Source organism: Sus scrofa, chromosome 2 (genome assembly GCF_000003025.6).
Source record: "Sus scrofa isolate TJ Tabasco breed Duroc chromosome 2, Sscrofa11.1, whole genome shotgun sequence".
Taxonomy (NCBI): domain Eukaryota; kingdom Metazoa; phylum Chordata; class Mammalia; order Artiodactyla; family Suidae; genus Sus; species Sus scrofa.
The window spans coordinates 79,411,000-79,435,277 of NC_010444.4; the positions used below are offsets into that span (position 1 = coordinate 79,411,000).

General features: G+C 40.0%; 1 protein-coding gene across 1 annotated transcript in view; it reads right to left on the minus strand.

Moving 5' to 3' along the window:
* LOC102159167 overlaps positions 1,196-24,278 on the minus strand; it is a 41,975-nt gene continuing 18,892 nt past the window's right edge. The window contains 6 exon segments of the mRNA XM_021085149.1: positions 1,196-7,299; positions 11,708-11,803; positions 12,255-12,381; positions 19,393-19,480; positions 20,926-21,155; positions 21,273-21,366. Coding sequence (XP_020940808.1) covers positions 5,903-7,299; positions 11,708-11,803; positions 12,255-12,381; positions 19,393-19,480; positions 20,926-21,155; positions 21,273-21,366 — 2,032 coding nt within the window. The 3' untranslated portion in view covers positions 1,196-5,902.

The window sequence follows — 24,278 nt, forward strand, 5'->3', positions numbered from 1 at the left end:
AGGAACTTCCACATGCCATGGGTGTAGCCAAAAATAAAATAATAAAGACAGAACATACAAATCAACAATTTTAGGAATAAAAGGCAGAACTTAATATTGAATGGTAGAGATGAAGTTTATAAATAATATGAAAAAACGGCAAAAAAATTGAAAATAAGGAAAATGAATAAATTCTTAGACAAAATATGTCAAATTTTACATAAAGAGATTAGAAAACCCAATTAAAATTATAATCAGGAAAGGAATTGGATTTGCAACTCAAAATACCCTACGAAGAAAATATCAGGCTCAGACAAATGTTACCTACCATTCATTCAGATAATTCTGTCATACAAATTCTTTTCAATAATAGGAATAGAAGGGAGCATTTGTCATTTTACTCCAGGAAGTTAAGATAACTCTAATACGCAAAATGGATAAGGGCCAGGAAAAAAAGCACAAGAAAATCCTATGGATGCAAAAATTGTAACCCCTATATCACTAGACTATATCCAGTCATGGACAAAAATGATGCTCTATAAGACTGTTAGGTTTATTCCCAGAACTCAAGGATGGTTTAGCTTTAAAACTACTAGTTTCCAAACAAGATGTGACCTTGAGTTTCCAGCTTCCTCCCCACTGTAACTCTGGATTAGGTACAAGATGATATGGGATTATTGAGCTGATGAATCAATACAAACACTGAGAATGGCTGAGAAGCCTGCTTTAAATTAGTACAATTGTGGGTATGGCAGAAGGTTAGTTTTGATGTTTTGGTTTTTCCCAACCTCTAGGATGTGGAGCAGCCAGACCCCACAGTGAGAAGAGAGTGTTGGGGAGATTTTATAACAGTTGTCTTTTTTTTTTTTTCTTTTAACTTTTTAGGGCCACACTCATGGCATGTGGAGGTTCCCAGGCTAGGGGTCCAATCGGAGCTGTAGCCACCGGCCTGTGCCAGAGCCACAGCAACTCGGGATCCAAGCTGGGTGAGCAACCTATACCACAGCTCATGGCAACACCAGATCCTTAACCCACAGAGCGAGGCCAGGGATTGAACCGCAACCTCATGATTCCTAGTCGGATTCATTTCTGCTGCCCTACAACAGGATCTCCAACATTTACCTTTTTCTTCCCATACCTTGCTTTGGGATTTCTTTACTTTCCACCGCCCCTCCCCTCCTTTTGGAGTTACTGCAAATGAAGTATCTTATTCAAGTTCATCTGCTAATTGTTTATTGCTAGTACACAGATACAGATTATTTTGCATATTAATCTAGTATCTTGTGACCTTGTTAACTCATTACTGCTACAAGATTTTCTGTTGATTCCTTGGGATTTTCTAAGTGGAAAATCATGTCATCTTTGAATAGAGACCATTGCGTTAGCAAGGACTTCCAAAATAAGGCTGGATGGGAATGTTCAGAATGGACATTCAGGATTGACTTGTTCCTGATCCTAACATCATTCAGTTGATCTTCATGAGGTATGATATTAGTTGTTCAGTTTGGGGTAGATGTCCTTTATTAGGTTAATTTCTCTTTCACTTCTAATTTTGTTTTTATCATAAATGGATAATTTTGTCAAAAAAATCTTTCTCCATCAACCAATATAATCATGATTTTTTTTTTCTTTCTAGTTCAGTTTGGATATGTCAACCTATCTTCAGTTGACCAAATCTTCTCTTGTCATCTCTATTCTGCTACTGAGTCTGTCCAACGATTTTTTTTTTGTGTAAATGTTGTGACTGTACTTTTTGGTTCTGAACTTTCCATGTTTCCTATAATACATTTTCTTCTCCTGCTGAGAATTTTGAAGTTTCCATTCAAGAATGGTCACACATTTTAAAACACTGTTATAACTACTTTATAATTCCAACATCTCCATCATTTTGGGGGCGGTGCGTCTTGTCTTTTTCCTTATTAATTGTAATTTCCCCAATTTTTATACTTCGTGCAATTCTACTTTACAGCTTGTATGTTTTGAGTATCTCAAGATTCTGGGTCCAGATCAGGGGTGAATCTGGGATTAGATATACAGCTCCATGAGATTACTTCCCTGAGTTTCCTATTCTCTGTCACCACCCTGACACATTCCAGCTTTCAGGGGCCACCTGATCCTCTTTCTGGTCTTCTGGTTAAAATGACAAGGATTTAGGTTTTCTTCTCTGCTGCCCACCTCACAGATATATCTACCTCCAGCTCCAAGTAGCAAAAAGATAGTGAAAGAAAAGCAATGGGGATTCTTCCGACATTTTGGCTCACCATTCCTCTGACCAGAGGTAAGGGTTCTCCTCGCTGAGGTTTAGATGTCTGCTCAACCACCAGTGCCCTCAACACAGGAATGTCTGGGAGTGCCAGGTTTGTCTCACTTCAAAATCTGGTTTTCTTCCAAGTCTGCCTGCTACAACTACTTTTCAAGGTCCTCAGGCAGCTGCTCCATGCATTCTCGAGGATTTTCAGTCATATTTAATGGGAGATAAAGTGGTGTGTGCTTTATCCATAAGGTAGAACCAGAACCAAGTTATTTTCCAATGATTAGATCCATATGGAATAAACTCTCGAGTAGGAAGTTTATGAGTATAAAGGGAAAATACTGATTGGAATTTTCATATTCATCACTTTCTCAATCATTTTGCCTCAAATTTTTATTAAAATTTTTAGCATAAAGTTTAAATGATGAAAAATGAACATGTCTATTTCCTCCACAAAGATTCAACAAAGTTGACTAATTTTTGACATATTTAAAAATACGCAAACATTAGGACTTTTCAAACACAAAAACTTTTGCATGCATCACCTAAAAATAAGGGCATTCATTGTCCCTCATACCTCATCACCATCATCACATCTAGAAATATTAAACATACCACACTATCTAATACCCATTCCATCCTGCTATTTCCCCAAGTATCCCCTCATATGTCTTTATGCTTGTCTTTTCTGAATCAGATGCCAATTAAGGATCACATCTTCCATTTGGTTATATTTTGAGCATCTTAATCTAGAAGACTCCACTTCTTATTACTTTGGCTTTTTGAAAAGTCCAGACCAGTTGTCTGCTAGGTTTGTCCAATTCCTCACTGTGTAATTCAACTTGTTCCTCTATTTCTTGTAACCAGGAAGGTAAGTCTAGATAAGAGATTTAATTAGACTTTTGTTACATCTTTTTTGGCAAGGATACATCACAGATGATCATGTATGCTTCATGCTGCATCTCATCAGGAGTCACATGTCAGGTTGTCCCACTACAGAGAAACTATAGAGAAAACTGTTTGACAGCCCGATTTGTCCATTATAAAGTCATATCTTTCTTTTGCAGTTGGTATCAGTGATCTTTTAACACCATGTAAAGAATGTTCCTAATTTCTTTCTCACCTAATAGGTTTTACCACCTATTGAATGTGCCTGATTTAATTACATTAAGAGTTGTAAAATGGTAATGTTTCCCGATCTCACTCCATGTACAATTAAAAGATGTAAAAGATGGCATCCTTCAAGTAAGTTTATAAAGAGCTTTCCTTTTTCTCTTTTCATTATGTTCTCATTTTATTTTACTTAACATGTTGTAACTGGTTAATGTGATTATTCTTTTTGATATTCAAATTGTCCTAAAATTGACCAGTGAGAGCACCTTTAAATTAGCCCGTGTCCTTTTGGCATTATTTCTGTCTTTTGAGTGCTTTTTTGTTGCTTTGTTTCACAGAAAAATATTCCAGGCACATCTTACACTTTCCCTGCTCCAAATATGGAATCAGCCATTTCTCCAAGGGCCCTAGTTCCTTTTCGTGGGGAGTGGCACTTAGAAACCAAAATCTGGGTACTAAGCTTGGTCACTGCTATTGGGTGATCAAATATGTTACCTCTGTAACAATGTTAAATGTGGAGGTTTAAAAGCTGTATTTTCCTTATAAACGTACTTAAATATATATAAGAAGACACTTTCTAATGAGCTAAGACAAGTCAAAAATATACTATGCTGAATGCTTGAGTTTAATTCTAAAATCTTCCTCAGATAGCTAATTTTACTAGAACAAATTCTTTGAACGAGACCAATTGTGAAAGTGAAACATAAAGTAGGAGGAAGTAGGCCTAGCGGAAAAAATGAAGTCTTTCTAAATAACACGGAAAATGTTTGGACAACCAGTTTAAACTATGACTAGAATGTTTAATAACATTCATATGTCACTTTACACAAAAAAGAATTCCTAAAAGATGTGTAACAAACAAAAAGGCAACCTTGAATGTGAAACCCCCAAATGCAATTTCACCATGGGGACTTCAGCTGGGTTTTAGGATTTATATAGTTATTATAAAAGCAGGTATAATTATAGACACAAAGAAAAGGAAAAACATGACTGAACATCAATTATTAAGATTAAAGTCAGGGGGACCCTGACAAACTTAAAAAAGAAACTGATTAATACAATTGCGCCTAACTAGCTTACATAGCTTTGGGACTTGAGGTTAGATTTTAACTTAAAATTATGACAGAAAAACAGAGCTGAAGACCTAGCTTCTAGTCTTGACTCTACTCAATAAGCTCAATTTCTTCATTAGTAAAATGAATGGCTATAAATTAACTGAATTAAAACCTCTCCTTGGAATTCCTATTGTGGCTCAGCGGTAATGGACCCAACTAGTAACCAAGAAGTTGCAGGTTTGATCCCTGGCCTCACTCAGTGGGTTATGGACCTGGCATTGCCGTGAGAGGTTTAGGTCACAGACGTGGCTAGGATCTGGTGTTGCTGTGGCTGTGGTGTAGGCCGGCAGCTATAGCTCCGATTTGACGCTGAGCCTGGGAATTTCCGCATGCCACAGGTGTGGCTCTAAAAAAAAAAAAAAAAAAGCGCAAAAAAAAATCTCTCCTGGCTCTAATGCACTACCAGATGTAGAGTGAGATTCTGGAAATATATTCTTCCTTCAACAGATAAGAATATTTGCCTGACAGTCTCTCCACGTGCTTCGGTTTACTCCAACTTCTATAAAACTCTGTGACTCTATTCAGTAATGTAGAGTCATATCAAGTTAAATAATCTAAGAAAGGAAAAGGAGAGACATCGCTGGGTAAAATTTTCAAAACTAAATTCTAAATTAATAAAACCACATTTTTTTTAATCATCAGACTTTTGAAAAAAATATATAGTCCAAAGCTCTGTGGATGTATAATACACACACACGTGTACATATGCGTATTTATTAATATAAATCGCTGGTGAGGCAGTTCATAAAAAGTGAGCTTATTTCCATGTGAAAATAATTTTTAAAATTCCTTTTTATCTTTTGCTTATCTTTATGAATGACAGCATATCTTATGCCTGTCTGCCATTTTAGAAAATAAGGCCCCACACTTATTCACATTATTAATAACTCAATGACTATTTTTTTGTTTTGGGTTTTTTGTTTTTGTTTTTAGTGCACCTGCAGCATATAGAAGGTCCTGGGCCAGGGACTGAATCCAAGCCACAGCTGCGGCAAAGCCGGGTCCTTTAACCCACTGTACTGGGCTAGGGGTTGAACCCACGGCTCCATAGTGACCCAAGCCACTGCAGTTGAATTCTTAACCCACTGTGCCACAGCAGGAGCTCCATTCAATAACAGTTTAAAAGAAAATTCATATTGAAGCTTACTCGTAGAAAGGAAATAAAGTCTAATGAAAGAAACAAAACTTACATTCCATTATTTTTATGTTTTTTAAGTTAGACCTTTTATATTTTTCTATGAATTTAAATTTTTTGTGTTTTTAGAAACCTTAGAATTTACTGGTTCTTATAAAATTTGACAAGTCAATGCTTTTAATATTCACTGTTCAATTTTACCATTATTTAATGGTAAGTAGCACATTTCCTCCAAGAGAAGCAAATAAAATAATTTCTCAGAAGTCTATGCCCTATTATTCTGATTATTCTCCAAAGAGAACTCCTAAATTATTTGAGAGATGAATTAAACCTCACAGGGCTTATCTCCTCTAAGAAATCTCTGATCCCATATTCCTTCCATTTATAGAGTTTTTCTTTATTGTGAACTTTCTTGTGTCTACAAAGGTTTGACCTGTAACTGTAGGCTTTCCCACACTCCATACATTTATAGAGTTTCTCTCCAGTATGTATCCTCTCATGTTCAGTTAGGAATGAATACTGGCTGAAAGCCTTTCCACACTGATTACACTGATAGGGTTTCTCTCCAGTATGAATCCTCTGATGCCTATAAAGGTTGGATTTGCAACCGAAAGCTTTCCCACACTCTCCACACCTGTAAAGTTTTTCCCCAGTATGAATCTTCCGATGCTCATTAAAGGATGAATACTGGTTGAAGGTTTTCCCACATTCCTTACATTGATAGGGTTTTTGTCCAGTATGAATCCGCTGATGTTCAATAAGGGTTGAGATGCGTGTGAAGGTCCTCCCACACTCCAAGCATTTACACAGTTGTTCTCCAGTATGAAGCCTCTGATGTTCAGCCAGGGATGTAAACTGGCTGTAATTCTTTCCACATTCATTACATTTATAGGGTTTCTCACCTGTATGGATTCGCTGATGTCTATGAAGTTTTGCTCGACAATTGAAGGCCTTCTCACATTCACCACATTTATAGAGTTTCTCTCCAGTATGAATTCTCTGATGTACAGTGAGGGTTGAACACTGGCTAAAGGCTTTACCACATTCCTTACATTGATAGGGTTTCTCTCCAGTATGTACTCTCAGATGCTTGATAAGGGTCGAACTGCTGCTAAATGCTTTCTCACATTCATTACACTTGTAAGGTTTCTCTCCAGTATGAATTCTCTGATGGGCAAGAAGGGATGATCTATGGCTGAAGGTTTTCCCACACTCGTTACATCTGTAAGGTTTCTCACCAGAATGAATTCTCTGGTGTTCAGTAAGGTGAAAACTCTGGTTGAAGCTTCTCCCATATACATTGTAAATACAAGGTTTTTCTCTTGGGTAAATCTGGAAACATCTCATTACATCAAAATTCTGTTTAAAATTTCTCCCAAACGTATAATATATGTTGGGTATCCGTTCTATAGTAACATTATGCTGTCTAACAAGAACTGTATTTATAAATAAGCCTTTTCCTAACTCGAGACTTGTCTGATTTCCTTCTCCACTGATGACTTTCCTGTGTGAGGCCACCATTTGCCTAAGAGGTTTTTTCTGTTGATCCTTTTGTGTCCTGCCCTCAAATTCCAAAGCTTCTCCAAGCCTAAAGTCAAAGTGACCAAACTTAATGGATTTTTTCTTTATTATTCCCTGAGAGGTCTCTTCTATAGAAACTTCCTGTTTGGGAGGCAAAGCTTCTATTTCAGGCCATGTCTTGAAATCTGGAATAAATCAGAAGAATTAATGGCTCCTTTTCTGGAAGAGACAAACATGTTATCAGCGGACAATAAAATTATCAATAATACATATAAATGAGGTGTGATACCATCAGATCTCAAATATGGGCTTGAATCTGGAGAAAAACAGGATGGAATGGAAGAAGAGGTAAAGAGGAGTTCCTGTCGTGGCTCAGTGGTTAACAAATCCAACTAGGAACCATGAGGTTGTGAGTTCGATCCCTGGCCTTGCTCAATGGATTAAGGATCCGGCATTGCCATGAGCTGTGGTGTAGGTGGCAGATGCAGCTTGGATCTGGCATTGCTGTGGCTCTGGTGTAGGCCAGTGGCAACAAGCTCCAATCGGACCCCTAGCCTGAGAACCTCCATATACCACAGAAGCAGCCCTAGAAAAGGTAAAAAAAAGACAAAAAAAAAAAAAAAAAAAAAGGAGAGATAAAGAGATAAAGAGGAGTGGTGTGGGAGAATATAGTGGACAAATTAATAGTGAAAATGAAGACACTGTCACTTGTGAGAAGTAAAGGTAGGAATCTTTCAAGACTAATCTTTTGAGACTAATCAAAGTCTACAAGATATGAAGTTCTGAAGTATGCCCAAGCCCCAAGCTCAGATCTAATTCTCAGTGAAAAGATTTAGCTTGAGTTGATTCTAAGGAACTCTGGGTTAAAACCTAGCTTACTTTAATCAATCCAGATTGAAAATAGATTAAAGTTAGATCACTGTAATTAGGTAACTATGTATTTAAACAAACTACACAATTTAAAGAGATTATTTATGTTAATAAAGTCCATCTAGTTTTTGTTTTGTTTTGTTTTGTTTTGTCTCTTATGCTATTTCTTTGGGCCGCTCCCCGCGGCATATGGAGGTTCCCAGGCTAGGGGTCGAATCGGAGCTGTAGCCACCAGCCTACGCCAGAGCCACAGCAACAAGGGATCCGAGCCGCGTCTGCAACCTACACCACAGCTCACGGCAACGCCGGATCATTAACCCACTGAGCAAGGGCAGGGACTGAACCCGCAACCTCATGGTTCCTAGTCGGATTTGTTAACCACTGCGCCACGACGGGAACTCCGAGTTTTAATAAAATAAATTTTATAGAAGTTAAATATAAATAAGAACTATAGGCTATAAATCTGTATAAAAACACAGATTTTTCTGGAGTTCCCTGGCGGCACAGTGGGTTAAGAATCCAGCATTATCATTGCTATGGCTCTGGTTACCCATGTAGCTCAGGTTCGAACCCTTGCCTGGGAACTTCCACATGCCGAGGGAGTAGCCAAAAAAAAAAAAACCTATATACAGATTTTTGTCTTAATGATATCTATGGGAAACTTAGCAGTTTTGGATTTTCAAGGATCAACCAAGGTACTGTCTCTCTTTTTATTCTTTCTCGCAATATGGCCTTCCCTGCCCACCTAGAAACTTACCCTACTACCCTAATCTCATTTCTTTACAGAAATTCAATTATTTATTTAAGACCAAATTGGCCATCTCTTTCTTAGAATTTCAAAACATTTTCAAAACATTCTGCTACTTAACTTACATATATAAAGTTTGTGGAAACAATTCAAGTATTTGTTCAAAGAGAAAAGTGGATATATCTTATGAGGATCTGTCAATTCTTTATTGTGTACAAGACAAGCACAATTACAATGCCTTAGATTAAAAAAAAGAAGATTCTGCTGCATAGCCCAAGGAACTATATCTGATCACTTGTGATGGAACATGATGGAAGCTAATGTAAAAAAAAGAATGTAAATACATGTATAACTGGGTCTTTGCTGTATAGCAGAAATTGACAGAGCATTGTAAATCAACTATAATAAAAAAATTTAAAGAAAAAGAAAAGAATGAATGGATAAGCAATGAGATCCTACTGTATAGCACAGGGAACTATATCCAATCACTTATGATAGAACATGATAGAATATGAGAAAAAGAATGTATATATATGTATGACTGGGTCACTTTGCTGTACAGAAGAAATTGACAGAACATTGTAAATCAACTATAATACAAATTGACAGAACATTTTAGATAATCTATAATACAAAAATTAAAAAAAAAGAACAAGCAGAGTGAGCAAGTAGGAAAATTATTATGAAGGGCAGGTGACCTTGAAAATCAAGAGAGAATCTTTCATCCCTTACTGGACTCCTGAAGCTCAATCAGTCATTTATTGAACAAATACTGAATAATCAGCAATGATAGGAAATAAATAAATGACCAAACAGTAATAGTTCATTTCTCCATGATGTGAGAAAGCTCAACTATATAATTCAGGTTTGAAGTTCAGAGAATGAGGATACCAGTGTTAACAGTATTAGTAAAGAATGGTTGTATGAAGGAAGATGAACAATTGAGATAGGATGGAGTTCAAAAGAAAAAGAAAAGAGGACCCTGTGAGACAGAAAGGTCCAATCAAAGTCATTTGTCAGAAAAGTAAACCTATTTAGAGGAGGCTTATTGACTAAAGAAGGAAATCCAGGTTGGAAATAAGTTAAAATTTTGGTTAAGCCCAGTGATGCCAGAGTTACCAAATAACTAGCAGAAGAATTTAGAATAATATATTAACAGAGGGTATTATAAATTCTTAGGCAGATAATAATAAGAGAAAATTGGTCATATTTGGTAAAGTGAGCAGCTTGGATCAGACGAAAGACAGGATATAATCTGAAAAATAATGTAGCTGCAATGGTCTGGCTGGACTGAGTGCTTAATTTGGAGTCTCACTGGCACTGAGTTAATTAATCATAAGGGCAATTCAATTTATTAATTTAAACTGAATTAAAATTTTTTTCTTTTTATTGGCTGCAAGAGGTCGAATTAGGACTGCATCCACACTACAGCCATGGTTACACTGGATCCAAGCCACACCTGCCACCTACGCAGCAGCTTGCAGCAAAGCCAGATCCTTAACTCATGGATAATGCAGAAATAAAGAAGTCTCTTAAGGCATAGGATTAACACCTGATTTTCAAAAAGATCACTCTGCTGAGGGCATGGAAGGTGGTGAGGAGAACAAGGCTCAGAGAAGGCAGGTTAGTTGCCCATAGCTCAGAGACTTTTAAGCAGTGGTAGGAGTAAACTGAAAATTGGCATGTCTAAATTCACACCATGATCTTAAATGCTAAACTGCACTGCTGACTAACTCTTTATTTGGAGAAAACTGTATTTTAATAAAGTTGAAAAATATCTGTAGAGAGAATGAGTGAAAAAAATGTCAATAGAAGCAAGAATCATAGATCAAAGATTAAACCACAAAGACAGAAGCAAAATATTGCCAAATCTATGGCCTATGGTGAACAGAAATGACATTGGTGGATCTGGGTTTCTATCACTACATAGCAGCTCACTAGCTCTGTGGCCAAAGCATTTTAAAATCTCTAATGCTCTGTTCCTTCAGATGTAAAAAGAAGTATATAAATTTGATCGCCTTTAAGTGATCCTACAGGGGTTTTTTAGGAGGAGGTGTCTGCTTGTTTGTTTACTGGCCATACCTGCAGCACACAGAAGTTCCCAGGCCAGGGGTCAAGCCTGCACCAAAGCTACAGCCCGAGCCAGAGCAGTGACAATGTTGGATCCTTAACCTGCTGAGCCACCAGGGAACTCCCTGACAACCTACAATTTTATGATAAAGACCAACTAGATTAGACTAGGCTAGAAGAACAGTTAGCAAACTACAGATAGAGACCTGAAGTTGGGCCAAATCCAGCCGCCACCTGTTTTTGCGAAGTTCTTTTAGAATATACCCACACCTATTCATCCAAATACTGTCTCTGGCTGTTTCTGCACTGTAACAGCAGAATTAAATGGTGCAATGGAGACATGACAGCCCCAAAGCCAAAATATTTACTATCTGTCCCTTTATAAGGAGTTTGCTGATCCCTGTACTAGAAAGGTTACCGTGGTTATGTTAACAGCAGCTAGGTGAATATAACAGTGGGAGATGACACCTAGTCTCCAAGAAAACAAAAGGGAAATGTTAAGAAGTCAGAGACAAAGAAACACTGATAATACTCAAAATATGTGGATGGTAAAAGAAACAAAAAAATTATAAAGAATTTAAAATATGGCAGACATAAATATATACATATAAACACAGATGAAAAGAAAACCAGGAAGACGGAGAGGCCAAAGATGGTAGAAGAAAGTGAGTAAGGCTGCAAAAAGAAAGAAAAGGAGAGAGAATGCAGGAAGCGGTACAAGAAGGAAGCTGTCAAGACAAGGACTCTTATGACACAAAGAAAATCATTACAGCCCAGGAGCCTCTGTCAGGTGGTCCTGTGCACCTCAACAGGGCTCAGAATTTCCAGGAAAGTTCAGAGTATTCCTCCTGACCTGCTCATGGATAAAGACACTTGTGCCCGTCTGTCTCCCCATCACTCCTCACCTAGGCAGGGGTCTCGAAGGGCTTCTCCTTCCACCATACAGGGGTCTTCTCCTTGTTGCAACTGGCAGATCACCTTTGGCATTGAAAATGGAATCCCTGCTCAGGAGGAAGGAAGTGGAGTTTGAACAAAGAGCATGAGGAGCAACCTCAGAACTCACAAAGCAGAACCTACAGGGCAGAGAAGGCACAGCGCCGAGGGAGCAGGCAGCAAAAGCACTCCTGACAGGGACTGAGGCCTTCAGGGCGATGGGTCTTGGTTCTGAAACAATACAGGGCCCTGGCTATGAATGCCTCTGAGATGGGTCTTATGTGTTTCTTAGAATCTCAACGGGCTCTAGTCATTGCAGGAGGAGGGAACTGATCAGGAGACAGGGTGGGAGGCAGGCAGAGGAAGAAGAGTTGCCTGAAGGGCATCACAACCAACACTTTCAACTTTACAGAGACCTGTCCATTCCGGGGGGACATCAGGTATAAATCTGCAGACTCTGAACCCTAGAGGGAGCGTTTAGAAGCCCCCAGCAGATCCATGACAGGAAAGCCGCCTTACCCAGCGAGACCAGGGTGCTGTAGTTCTCCAGCATCACCTCCTGGTACAAGGTTTTCTGTGCAGAGTCCAGGTGCAACCACTCGTCCTGGCTGAAGAACACGGCCACATCCCTAAACGTCACTGACCCCTGTAAAGGCAAACCCATTCCTGTTCACCCAGCAATGTCTCCTCCGCTGGAAGACTTGGTAAGGAGGTGACGCTGGGATGTGTAGAAACCGGAGACATTTTCAGAACTGGTTGCTAAGTATTTCCAACCAAATATTTGTTATTTTTGGAACCACCCATTAAACAAATATTTACTGACTACCCACTTGGAGCAAAGAAACATCCCACCTGCTGCTGCTGCGAGAGTAAGGAGAAAAGGGCAAATTTCCAGCCAAGAGGGAATTTATATCCCAGCCTAGAACCTGTCAGAGTAACTGAGAACATCCATTTATCTTCTCCCTCCCACTCAAAATCCGAGTTAAAGGGAGGCGTTCCCCTGTGGCTCAGTGGGTTAAGGATCCAGTGCTGTTACTGCTGTGGTTCTAGCTGTGGCATGGGTTTGATCCCTGGCCTAGGAACTTCCACATGCTGCAGGTGTGGCAAAAAAAAAAAAAAAAAAAAATGAAAGGGGAAAGAAAAATCAGAATATGTTTAGAGGAATGCTGGAAAATAAGGGAAAATATCATTAGCAGAACAGAACCAAAAAGGAATTTCTGAGACATAATGCAAATAATAAATAATAAAAATAATGTTGGTTGGAGGTCTTGCTGTGGTGCACTGGGTTAAGAATTTGACTGCAGTGGCTTGGGTCGCTTTAGAGGTATAGGTTGGATCCCCAGTCCAGCGCAGAGGGTTAAAGGATCCAAGCTATGGCTTGGAGTCAGTCCCTGGCTCAGGAACTTCCACATGCCATGGGTGTGGCTATGGTAATAATAATAATAATGTTCACCAAATACTTATGTGTTAGGGAGTATGACAGAAACTTTGTATATGTATCCCATTTAAGTTTCATAGACATAATATTAGGAAGATACTATAATTAAATAATTTTGTTGATAAAGAAAGAGTTCAGAAAGGTTGCAAAATCTTCCCAAAGTAATACTGTTAAAAAGTGATGGAGCTCTGAGCTATAGACAGATCTCTAAGCTACATTGTCAGTGACTGTGAAAATTAAAAGAACCAAAGTACCTGCAAGACTTTGCAAAAGGGAACTGCTTAAGGTAAGTTATTCCAAGAGAACCTCGGCTAAACCCCAAATGTAAGAAAGCAAAGGTTGGGCAGATACCAATTCTTATATGAAAGAGCAGAAGGGGCTGAAAATGCTTGGCAGGTATTTTATTGAGAATCTGTCAAAATGTAAAAGATGCATAACTTTGACCTTGCATTTCTACTTCTGGGATTCTACTACACAAAACAGTCACATTCTGGGTAGGGATATTTGTTCAGGGATGTTCATTGAAACATTACTTGTAAGTTAATGGCTATAGTAGACTGAATAATAAACCTGCGAACATTATATACATGACAAAAGGGGCTCTGAGGATCGGTTGAAGGATTGTGAGATGGGGAGATTATTTTGGATTATTATCCCCAGGGGATCTGATGTAACAGTAATGCTGCTTATAAAAAGGACTCAAAAGGAATCAGAAGAGGAGAATGGTATATGATGATGGCAACAGAGATTAAGGTAATATTCTTTGAAGACGGCCGAAAGGGCCACAAACCAAGGAACACAGGGGGCCACTAGAAGGTAAAAACAAGGCTGGGAAACAGATTCCACACAACCCCCGTTTCCCCTGCAAGAGCCTCCGGAAAGAACCAGCCCTGCTGAGAACTTGACCTTAAGCTAGTGAAACTGATTTCATGCTTCTAACTAACCTCCAGAATTAGGAGAATAAATTTACCTCGGTTTAAACAATCAAGTTTGTGATAATTTGTTACAGCAGCAATGGGAAACTAACACAATGGCGAAAAAAAGATCGAAGACAATGTACACTATCAATCAATAGGGGAACAGATATGCAATTTATAGTGCATTTATTCCATGAAATATTATATAGCCATTAAACAGAGTGAGGTAGATCTGTATGCCTGATGTTGGAATTTGACCTTGATATATTGTTGATTCATAGGAAAAAGCAAGCTGACAATCAATCTATATTAGTTGAAAAATTCTTTATCTGTATATGCACATTTGCACACAAAAATATCTGGAAGACTACAACAAGCTTTCCACCCTGATTATTCTTTGATATTTTAGAGAGGGGCAGAAAAGCAATCTTCACTTATTATTTCATATCCTTCAATCAGGCTTACATTTTTACAGTGTGTATGTTTGTTCTAAATTTTTTTTAGATTCCATTTTAAATGTATATACTCACTTTTTAGCTATACTTCTTTGCATTTTTAATGGCTGCTGAGAATTACAAAATTCATTCTTAGCTCCTTTTTTTTAATGGCCACACCTGTAGTATATGGAAGTTTCCGGGCCAAATTGGAGTCAAATTGGAAGTTCCTGGGGTCGAACTGGAGCTGCAGCTGGGGCCTATGCCACAGCCACAGCAACACGGGATCCTTAACCCAATGAGCAAAGCCAGGGATTGAACCCACATCCTCACGAACACTACGTCAGGTTCTTAACCCACTGAGCCACAATAGGAACTCCTCATTCTTAGTTCTTTGGAGTGTATTTAGAGCTAATGTATGATTTCACACAAAATATAAGAACCTTACAAATATACAGGACCACCACCAATCCCTTCTTCATGCTAGTTATTACAAAGACTTTCCTAGTTCATACAGTTGACAGAACTCATCAGAGCCCGCTGAGAATTCTCATGGAAGGCAAAGAGAACAATGCAGCAAGATAAAGACTGTGCAGGAAAGCACTGTGCAATCTCCCCTTATCTGCACACACAGATTATGCTATGTCTCCAGATCCATATGAGGAATCCTGGTTTGGGGGGAGCTCAAAGGAGAAATGCTTGGCAGGGGCCTTTTGTGTATCAAGCAAGGCTGGTCAAACCACATCGCTCAGCTGCAAACTAACAGTGAAGAAGACGACCCTGGTGGGGGAGCGGTGGGGGTGGCATTTAAATAGCACACTGCCCTTATCTTGGCCAGGAATCAAAAAATAGCCAGCCAGAAGTTCCTGTTGTAGTTCAGTGGGTTAAGAACCTGACATAATGTCCATGAGGATGCAGGTTCGATCCCTGGCCTTGCTCAATGGGTGAAGGATTTGGCATTGCTGTGAGCTACAGCATGGGTGGCAGATGAGGCTCAGATCCAGCGTTGCCACAGCTGTGGCATGGACTGGCAGCTGCAGCTCCAACTGGACCCCTAGCCTGGGAATTCCCATATGTGGCAGGTAAGCCCCTAAAAAGAAAACAACAACAACAAACACCATCCAGGCATCCCTGGAGACAAAGACTGCTTTTCCAAAGACAAAGACAGAGCTTTTCCAGTCTGAACATAAATGAATTCCATATCCACAGTTGTCATATCATTACATCCACTTACATAAGCCCCATAACACAATATTATATTTTTGCTTTAAAGAATCATATGTATCTTAAAAAAATTGAGAGGAAAATTATTTATATATTTATAGTCATTCAGCGGCCACCATTCCTAATACTCATTTCCTTCCTTAGATCTAGCATTATTTTCTTTTAATTTGAAGAACTTCCTTTAGCATATCTTATAATGTAGGCCTGTTGACGATGAATTAGCTTCATTTTCCTTTATCTGAAAATGCCTTTAATTTAACCTTCATTATTGAAGAATGTTGTCATCGGTTATAGAATTCTTTCTATAGAAAAGATTTTTCCTTTCAACATATAAAATGTCATTCTACTGTTTTCTGGCCATTGCTGCTTCTGATGAGGAGCCAGTGGACATTCAACTATTTATTCTCTGAACATAATGTGATTCTTTTTCTGTCTGCCTTCAAATCTTTGGTTTTCAGTGGTTTGTCTATGACTTCTCCACCCAATATCGCAGGCACTGGCCATAAATGGATATTGAATGCTTGAAATGCAGCTAGTCTGAATTGGGATGTGCTATTGTGTATAAAATACACATCAGATGATTTACTAAAAAAAAACATATATGCATATAGTAAATATACATACATCTCATAACTTTATATTAATCATATTGAAATAATGTTTTGGCTCTACTGGGGTAAATAAAATATATATTAAAGTTAATTTATCTGCTTCTGTTTTTTTGTTTTGTTTTTTGTCTTTTTAGGGCCACACCCGCAGCATATGGAGGGTCTGAGGCTAGGGGTCTAATCGGAGCACGCGGGATCTGAGCAGTGCCTGTGACCTACACCACAGCTCACAGCAATGCCAGATCCTTAACCCACTGAGCGAGGCCAGGGATCGAACCTGCATCCTCATGGATGCTAGTCAGATTCACTTCCACTGAGCCAGAAGGGGAACTCCATGCTTCTGTTTATTTTTTTAATGTGACTACTAGAAAGTTTTAAATTATACATGTGGCTCACATTCATGGTTCAGACTATATTGCTACTGCACAGCAATGGTCAATCATGTGAAAACTATCGTTTTCTTTGTATTTATTCTGCTTGAGGTTCAGTGAGTGTAGTGAATCTGTTTTAAATATATGTATTTTACCAAATTGGAGAAAATTTTGGTCAGTATTTTCTTTCAATATATTTTCGGTCCCATTCTCTCCTCTTCTTCATGAATTCCAATTACAGATATCCTAGACCTTGAACATTATTTTACTAGTAACCAAAGCTCTTTTTTATTCCTATTCTTTAGACTGGATACATGAATCTACCTACAACTTTACCGACATCTTCTTACGTTCATTTCCAAAACTTAAGCCTATTCAATAATTTTTTTTTACGTTTTAGTTCTAAAATGTAGGATGGAGCGGCTAATCTGAGGTAGGACAGAATACTTAACGTATCACCATGTTCTCTTTTGTCTTCTTTGTATTCTTTAGCATGTGCCTGTTTATCTGTTTAAAGAAATGATCAAAAGAACACATGGATGGGAGTTCCCGTCGTGGCTCAGCAGTAACAAACCTGACTAGTACCCATGAGGATGCGGGTTTGATCCCTGGCCTCGCTCAGTGGGTTAAGGATACAGGGTTGCCATGAGCTGTGGTGCAGGCTGCAGATGTGGCTCAGATACCGCATTGCTGTGGCCATGGTATAGGCTGGTAGCTACGGCTCTGATTCAACCCCTAGCCTGGGAACTTCCATATGCTGCAGGTTTGGCCCTAAAAAGCTTAAAAAAAAAAAAAAATGTGTAATTGGATATGAATTCTGTAATATGTTCTTAGAACATGAATAAAACCTGTCTGTAATAGGATTAATTCTAATTTTTTCTTTTCGGTTTTTCCCCCTGATTTTTCTGAAGCATGTGTGTTTAATTTGGGCACTTTTTTTAAAAAGCTAGTGAAATGTGTAAAGATTTTGGTGGAAGTGTTCTAAGGCCCAAGGGGATGGGACTGGAAGTAAAGCTAGACTATGAGGTTGCCCTGAGTATTCTGCTTACAGCAGCAGGAAGCCTGTATGAGTCTGCTCGGGCTGCCGTAGCAAAATGCCACAGACTTCAGCAACAGACATCTATATTCTTACAGTTCCAGAAGCTAGAAGTCTAAGATCAAGGTGTTGGCTGGTCTGGTTTCTCCTGAGGCCTCTCTCCTTGGCTTTAGGCAGCCGCATTCTCACTGTCCCCTCACATGGTCTTCCCTCCGTGCATGTGCGTGTCTGTATCCTAATCTCCTCTTCTCATAAGGACACCAGACATACTGGATTAGGGGCCAATCTACAGACCATATTTCAACTTAACTACCTCTTTAAAGACCTTATCTCCCAATTCTATATCTGGAAATCTTATTTTATTTTTGGCCACATCCACGGCATGCAGAAGTTCCCAGGCCAGGTGAATCGAACCTTCACCACAGCAGCAACAACACTGGATCCTTAAACTGCCGCACCGCCAGGGAATCGCCTTATTTCCCAATTCTGAGGGTACTGGGGTTTGGGACTTCAACATATGAACTGGGGGAAGGGACACAATTTGGCTCCTAATTAAGCCCTTTTGGACGGTTTCCACTGAAAGATTATTCTTCCTACCATCTTTTTTATTCTTTCAATTCAGACATTTTGACAGCTCTAAGGCCTCTTAGTAAGGCCTTTCCTGTGATTTCTGGATTCCAGAGTGGGTGGTTCCCAAGCCTAATAAGGGTTAGACTGAGGTAGAATCTCTAAGGTCATGCCTGGGCCTGGTTCCGAACATCCAGGTCATCTGTTCCAGTCCTAGCAGAGCTAAGCCACCCTTCTCAAAGAGGCTATGACCCAGAACTAGAAATTAAGTAAATATGGAGTTAGCATACAGCAGATATTTTCTGACTGCATAACATTTAAACCACATCCCTGGGCTTGGGGAACCCCCTTCATTTTCAGTCTTAGCAGGAAAGAGAGTCCACTTCACATTCTAGAAACTAAAGTCACCAGATATTTGCTTTTCCAGCTTCCCTTTTGATCAAGAACAGGTATGTGATAGAGGCATCAGTCAGATAGATGAGAAGGACATTCGGACAGTTTAACATCACAGCTGCACTAGGCAGAGGAACTCCCGAGAAGGAGGGAGCCCTCTGTCCTCCTCAGTGCCAGCCTTAAAGCCACGGCAAGCTGAACTCCCCGTGGGATGCTGACCAGTATCAGTCCTGACCTTCAGTCTCAGCTCAGAATAACTCCACTTCTCAGATCTTTTCCCTGAATCTTCTTGGACATTCAGTCATTTCTCAGATAGGTACCATGAAATCCTTGAAGACAGAAATAACATCTTTCCTGTTGGTATCTCCAGGGCTCTACACCGTATCCAGAACATTGTCAGTACTCAGTGTTTCTTGAGAGTATCTTTTGACCCTTCCATGGCTTTGTGACACTAGATCATCTATGAAGAGAAAGACTGCCTAACACCCCATACTTCTCACCAAGCACTTATTCTATCTGGAAGGCTTGATAACTCCAGGATCATGGGAAAAATCTACTCTGGATTCTCCACAGTTTTCACTAGAAAGCAAAGAACCTGGACAAAGAAGGGAAACAAGTCCACCACCTCTGAACTCAGGAGGCAATTCATGAGAAAGACAATCCACTTACTATCACCTGAGCAGGCAGCAAATCCACAGCCATTCTTTCCTTCTTTCTTTTCTTGTCAAGGGAGAGCAGAGAACTTGACAAGGTAGGTCTGCAGAGGGGAAAAAAGTGTCATGAAGAACTCTGGTGTCAGGGAATGGCTTGGAGAAAGGCAGTTACAACCACCCATAATGTCCCTCAGGTCCCAAAAAGGCAACTCACATAAATGATCCAAACCAAGTAAAAAAAAAGGGGGCCGGAGTGCTAACTAAGCCAATGAAGCTCTAAGACAATTTGCCAAGCCCCACCTCCTCCTTGTACTAACCATACATCTAATTTCCATAAATTGATCCTTTAACATATACCTAGAGTCTATTCAGCTGCATCCAAGCAAATTGTGACTCACCACGGAGATCTGGAGTCCTTCAAAGAGCTTTAAGCTATACGTTCAAACATGAGTTTTCTGGGTTGCCACTTTCAAACATGCCTAGCCAAAACTAAGCCTGTTTGCCCTGCCTCACCCTTTCCTTCCTAAAGAAACCACAATAAAGGTCCTTGCCCACACCTGCCCTCTCTTTCACTGCCGAAATTACCAACCCAGGTGCTCCTCTGAGTGGCCCTGCCTGGAGTGCTGTGTTCTCCCTAGGGAACTGTGAGTAAACTATAACCTGCAAAATTTCTCTCTTTCTTTCTTTCTCTATTTGCATCTAGCCTTACACTACCTGCCCAAGGAACATGGTTCAAATACCCGCTCTCACATACAGGATGCACATCGGGTTGGTTGCCACTCCTAAACCCAAATTCCACAGGTGCCACCTCTTGCAGCATTCACAGCTCCAAATAATCCTTCGCTCCTCATATACGAGTCCCAGCTGGGAGAGCAAGGTAAGAGGTGCAGCCCGACATGGATCAGAGAAGAAGAGCCTCTGCCACAGCTGCTGCCCTGGTTGCCTAAGTTTGCGGTGAGCTCTACTGGTACAGCACTTGGCCTGAAAGCTCAACAAGCTGAATACGCTGTGCAATCTCACCCGAGGAGGGAAGCTGCTGTACAGGTGTCAGAGGCAGTCTATGATGCACATCTTCTCCCCACCAGGAATTCTGCCTGCTTTACTTGTTTTGTTCAAGCCTCACAACGACTCTATTATAAAGTACTGCTGCCCCCATTTTACAGATGTGAGGGAAAGTGAGAACCAGAGTCTAGTAACATGCCCTAAGAAACAAAATTGGTTAGTAGAGGCAAAAAAGGAACCACAGTCCCAATTCAAAGGCCCAATTACATGTGGCAAATTACCCGTCCGCTCTGTGCCTCATTTTCTTCAGCTGTACAAAGGGGACAGTGTTCAGCCAAGCTACCTGCTATATGAAGATGAAGTGAGTTAATTCATCCTCATCCAAGGCGCCACACTACTGGCTGGCACACGTAAATCCTTCACAGGCGTTAGCTATTGTTTTTATTGTCCGTTTCCCTTAGAAGTCTCGGTTAAGATAGCTACAAAAGACCCCCACCCACAGCAGTCCCGCCCACCACCCTCACCCCCAGCCCCAGCTCCAGCTCACCTGGCCGGGGCGCTCATTCCCCGCGAATCTCTCCCGGGTACCAGCGACACCCCGCCGAGCACCACCGCCCAGGCCGCGCGGACCGCCTCCCGACACACTGGCCCGCGAGGTCTCCCCGGTGCCCGCAAGCAGCCCCTCCGGTCCCCGCACACCGCCCCGCCCAGACGGCGCTGGCTCCGATCACTCCAGGAAGAGGCAACTAGAAGCTTCTCGGTCCCAGGAAGGACGCTCTAGCAGAGTCAGGATCACCCGCGCCACGACCCCTGAAAGGCCGCGAGCAGACCCCCCTCAACACCGCGAACCCAGGAGGACCACAACTCCCGACATGCCTTGCACCCAGCGACCACTATACACTCCCAAGAGGCATCGCGGCGCAACCACTTCCGAGAGGCGAAACTATCGCGAGCGCTCCCGGTGCCTGGCTGCCTTTGTGAGGCAGCGCTGCGAGGGAGCGCACGCGTCCAGGCTAAAGCGGTTGGTGTACTCCAAGTGCTAACTACCAGAATCAGCTTGCTGATTGGTTTTGTTAGGCAGGCAAAATTATTTGAAAAAGCAAACCTGAATTTTGGCACGTTTAGGAAGGTCAGTGCGCTGTAGCTCCCACCAACTAGCTTTGATTATTTTATTTTAATGTGTACCCAGAAGATAATGTATGGATAGGCACCACTTAATAACAAAAGGAACACCCACATACGCAACACAGTTTACAAAAAGAGAAATGGACCAGAATTTTGGAAGGCTTTTTCGTGATGCTCCCCATTTTTCTAAATCGTGTTAAGCATTCCTTTGCTTAGCCTGATGAGTACATCCTAAAACAATTGTTTACTTTTGCAAGGTTTTTGATCTTTATATAAATATAACCTGCTATATATTCTTCTGCGACTTAATACTCAACATGAACACTTGTAGATTCACCTATCTTAATCAAAAGTTTATTCATTTTTACTGAAAAAGTTCATTTTCACACTTACAGATTCATCTTAATAAAAAGTTCATTCACTATCCATTCATTTCACCTGCCTTTGCACCTGGCATTTTTCTAGATGCTAGAAATAGACCAGTAAACAAAACTGGCAAAATTTCTGCATTCATGCAGCTTAAATTCCCATGGGGGGAGAAAGAAGAAAGATAATAAGAACAACTCAGCCACGGAAAAGAATGAAATAATGTGATTTGCAGCAAATGGACGGATTCAGAGCTTATCACACTAAGGGAAATAAATTGGAGAAAGACAAATATCATTTGATATCATTTACATGTGGAATCTAAAAAATGAACTTGTTTACAAAACAGAAACAGACTCAGACATACAAAACAAACTTATGCTACCAAAAGAAAGCGGTAGGGGAGGGATAAATTAGAGGTTTGAGATCAGCAGATACAAACTACTATATATATAAAATAGATAAATGACAAGGTCCTACTGTATAACACAGGGTATATACAATTCAATATCTTGTAATAAACTATAAGGGAAAGAATCTGGAAAAGAACTGAGTCATTTTGTTGTACACCTGAAACTTGACATATCATAGATTAACCATACTCCAAATAAATAACAGACAAATGGTATGTGGTTAGATAGTGATAAGTACTAACTAGAACAGGAAAGACATGGAAAAAAGGTCAAAGGAAGAAGTCGAGAGACTAGGACTAGTTAAAAGGCTATTGTAAATCTGTGAGAGAAAATAGCAGTTTGGATTGAGGTATGAGAAGGGGTTGGAAAAGCTCAATATTCAAAATATGAAAAAGATAAGGATGTTAAGAATATTGGAGTATAATTGTTTTCAACTATTAAGTATATCTAGTCTATTTAAATAGTCCCGGTAATTATATTACACTTTTTAAAATAGTCTTTATGGCCTACTTTTCTGATTATAAAAATTAAAAATTAACTTATGTCTTGACTTCCTTTAGTTGACCTAAAACAAGTATCTGCCAGTTATTTCTCCAGCAAAAATGAGTTTATTCAGGATCAACAAAGAACTGCAATTGGGGTCTGCAAACATGGTCGTGCAAGTCCCCAGCAAAAATGGAGAGAATTGTTTTGCAGAGAGGGAATGAATTTGAGAGGGCTATCAACAAAAGAGTCCATGGCTTTTTCATTGGCTGAGCTCATGCCAGAAAAGGGGCCTTTCCTTTTCCTCTGTTGGGCTCTTAATGTTGTAGGGCTGAGAGGTCCCGCTTCCAGTCTCCCATTTCTATTTAATTTAGGTTTCTGTTTATTTTTTACACTTTATACATTAAACCAAGTGCAATTTTATTTTGCTTTCTGCCCCATTTTAAAATATTAAAATATGAGGAGTTCCCGTCGTGGTGCAGTGGTTAACGAATCCGACTAGGAACCATGAGGTTGCGGGTTCGGTCCCTGCCCTTGCTCAGTGGGTTAACGATCCGGCGTTGCCGTGAGCTGTGGTGTAGGTTGCAGACGCGGCTCGGATCCCGCGTTGCTGTGGCTCTGGCGTAGGCCAGTGGCTATAGCTCCGATTCGACCCCTAGCCTGGGAACCTCCATATGCCGCAGGAGCGGCCCAAGAAATAGCAACAACAACAACAACAACAACAACAAAAAGACAAAAGACAAAAAAAAAAAAATTAAAATATGAGTTAATAGGCCATGACTACTAGTATCTAATCTTAGTACTTCCATATTCCACTTTGTCTCTCAACTATGAATTTTGCTAATTTCCTTGAGTTTTATAATGTACATTTATAATTACATTTATATTTATTTCTTTATTGACCATGTCTATACTTCCTTGTCTCTTTCGGTCTTGCCATTTCTGATTCTTTTTCCCATTGCCACAGTCTAATTTTATCTGTGCCCTGTTATTCCATGGCCTCTTGTAATTAGTTTTCTGGAGAAATCTGAGGCCAATCGGATTTTTCTTCTCATGTAGGTAACCCTTTTTTGTTTAATCTCTCTACAAGGAAAAATTGTCTAAGTCTCTTGCCCCCCTTGTTTCCTGTATCTTTAAGTATTTCCAATTTTTTTTCTGTATCTAGCAATTTTTTCCCACTATTTTTAATCTGAGACACAAAGGTAAGGTTCTGTTCTGTTTTTGCTTTTTTTTTTTTTTTTTTTTTTTGCTTTCTTCACTGGCAACATATTACACTGTCTAGCTTTCATTACAATGTGAAATTTCATATTAATTAAAAAAAATTTTTTTGCCACACCCACAGCATGTAGAACTTCACGGGCCAAGGATCAAACCCATGCCACAGCAGCAACCCAAACCACAGCTGTGACACCACCAGATCTGTAACTCCCTAGGCCACTAGGTAACTCTAGAATCTCACATTTTAATTCTTTTTCCTTTCCTCCATTTTCTGGGAGGAGTCTTCAGATTTATC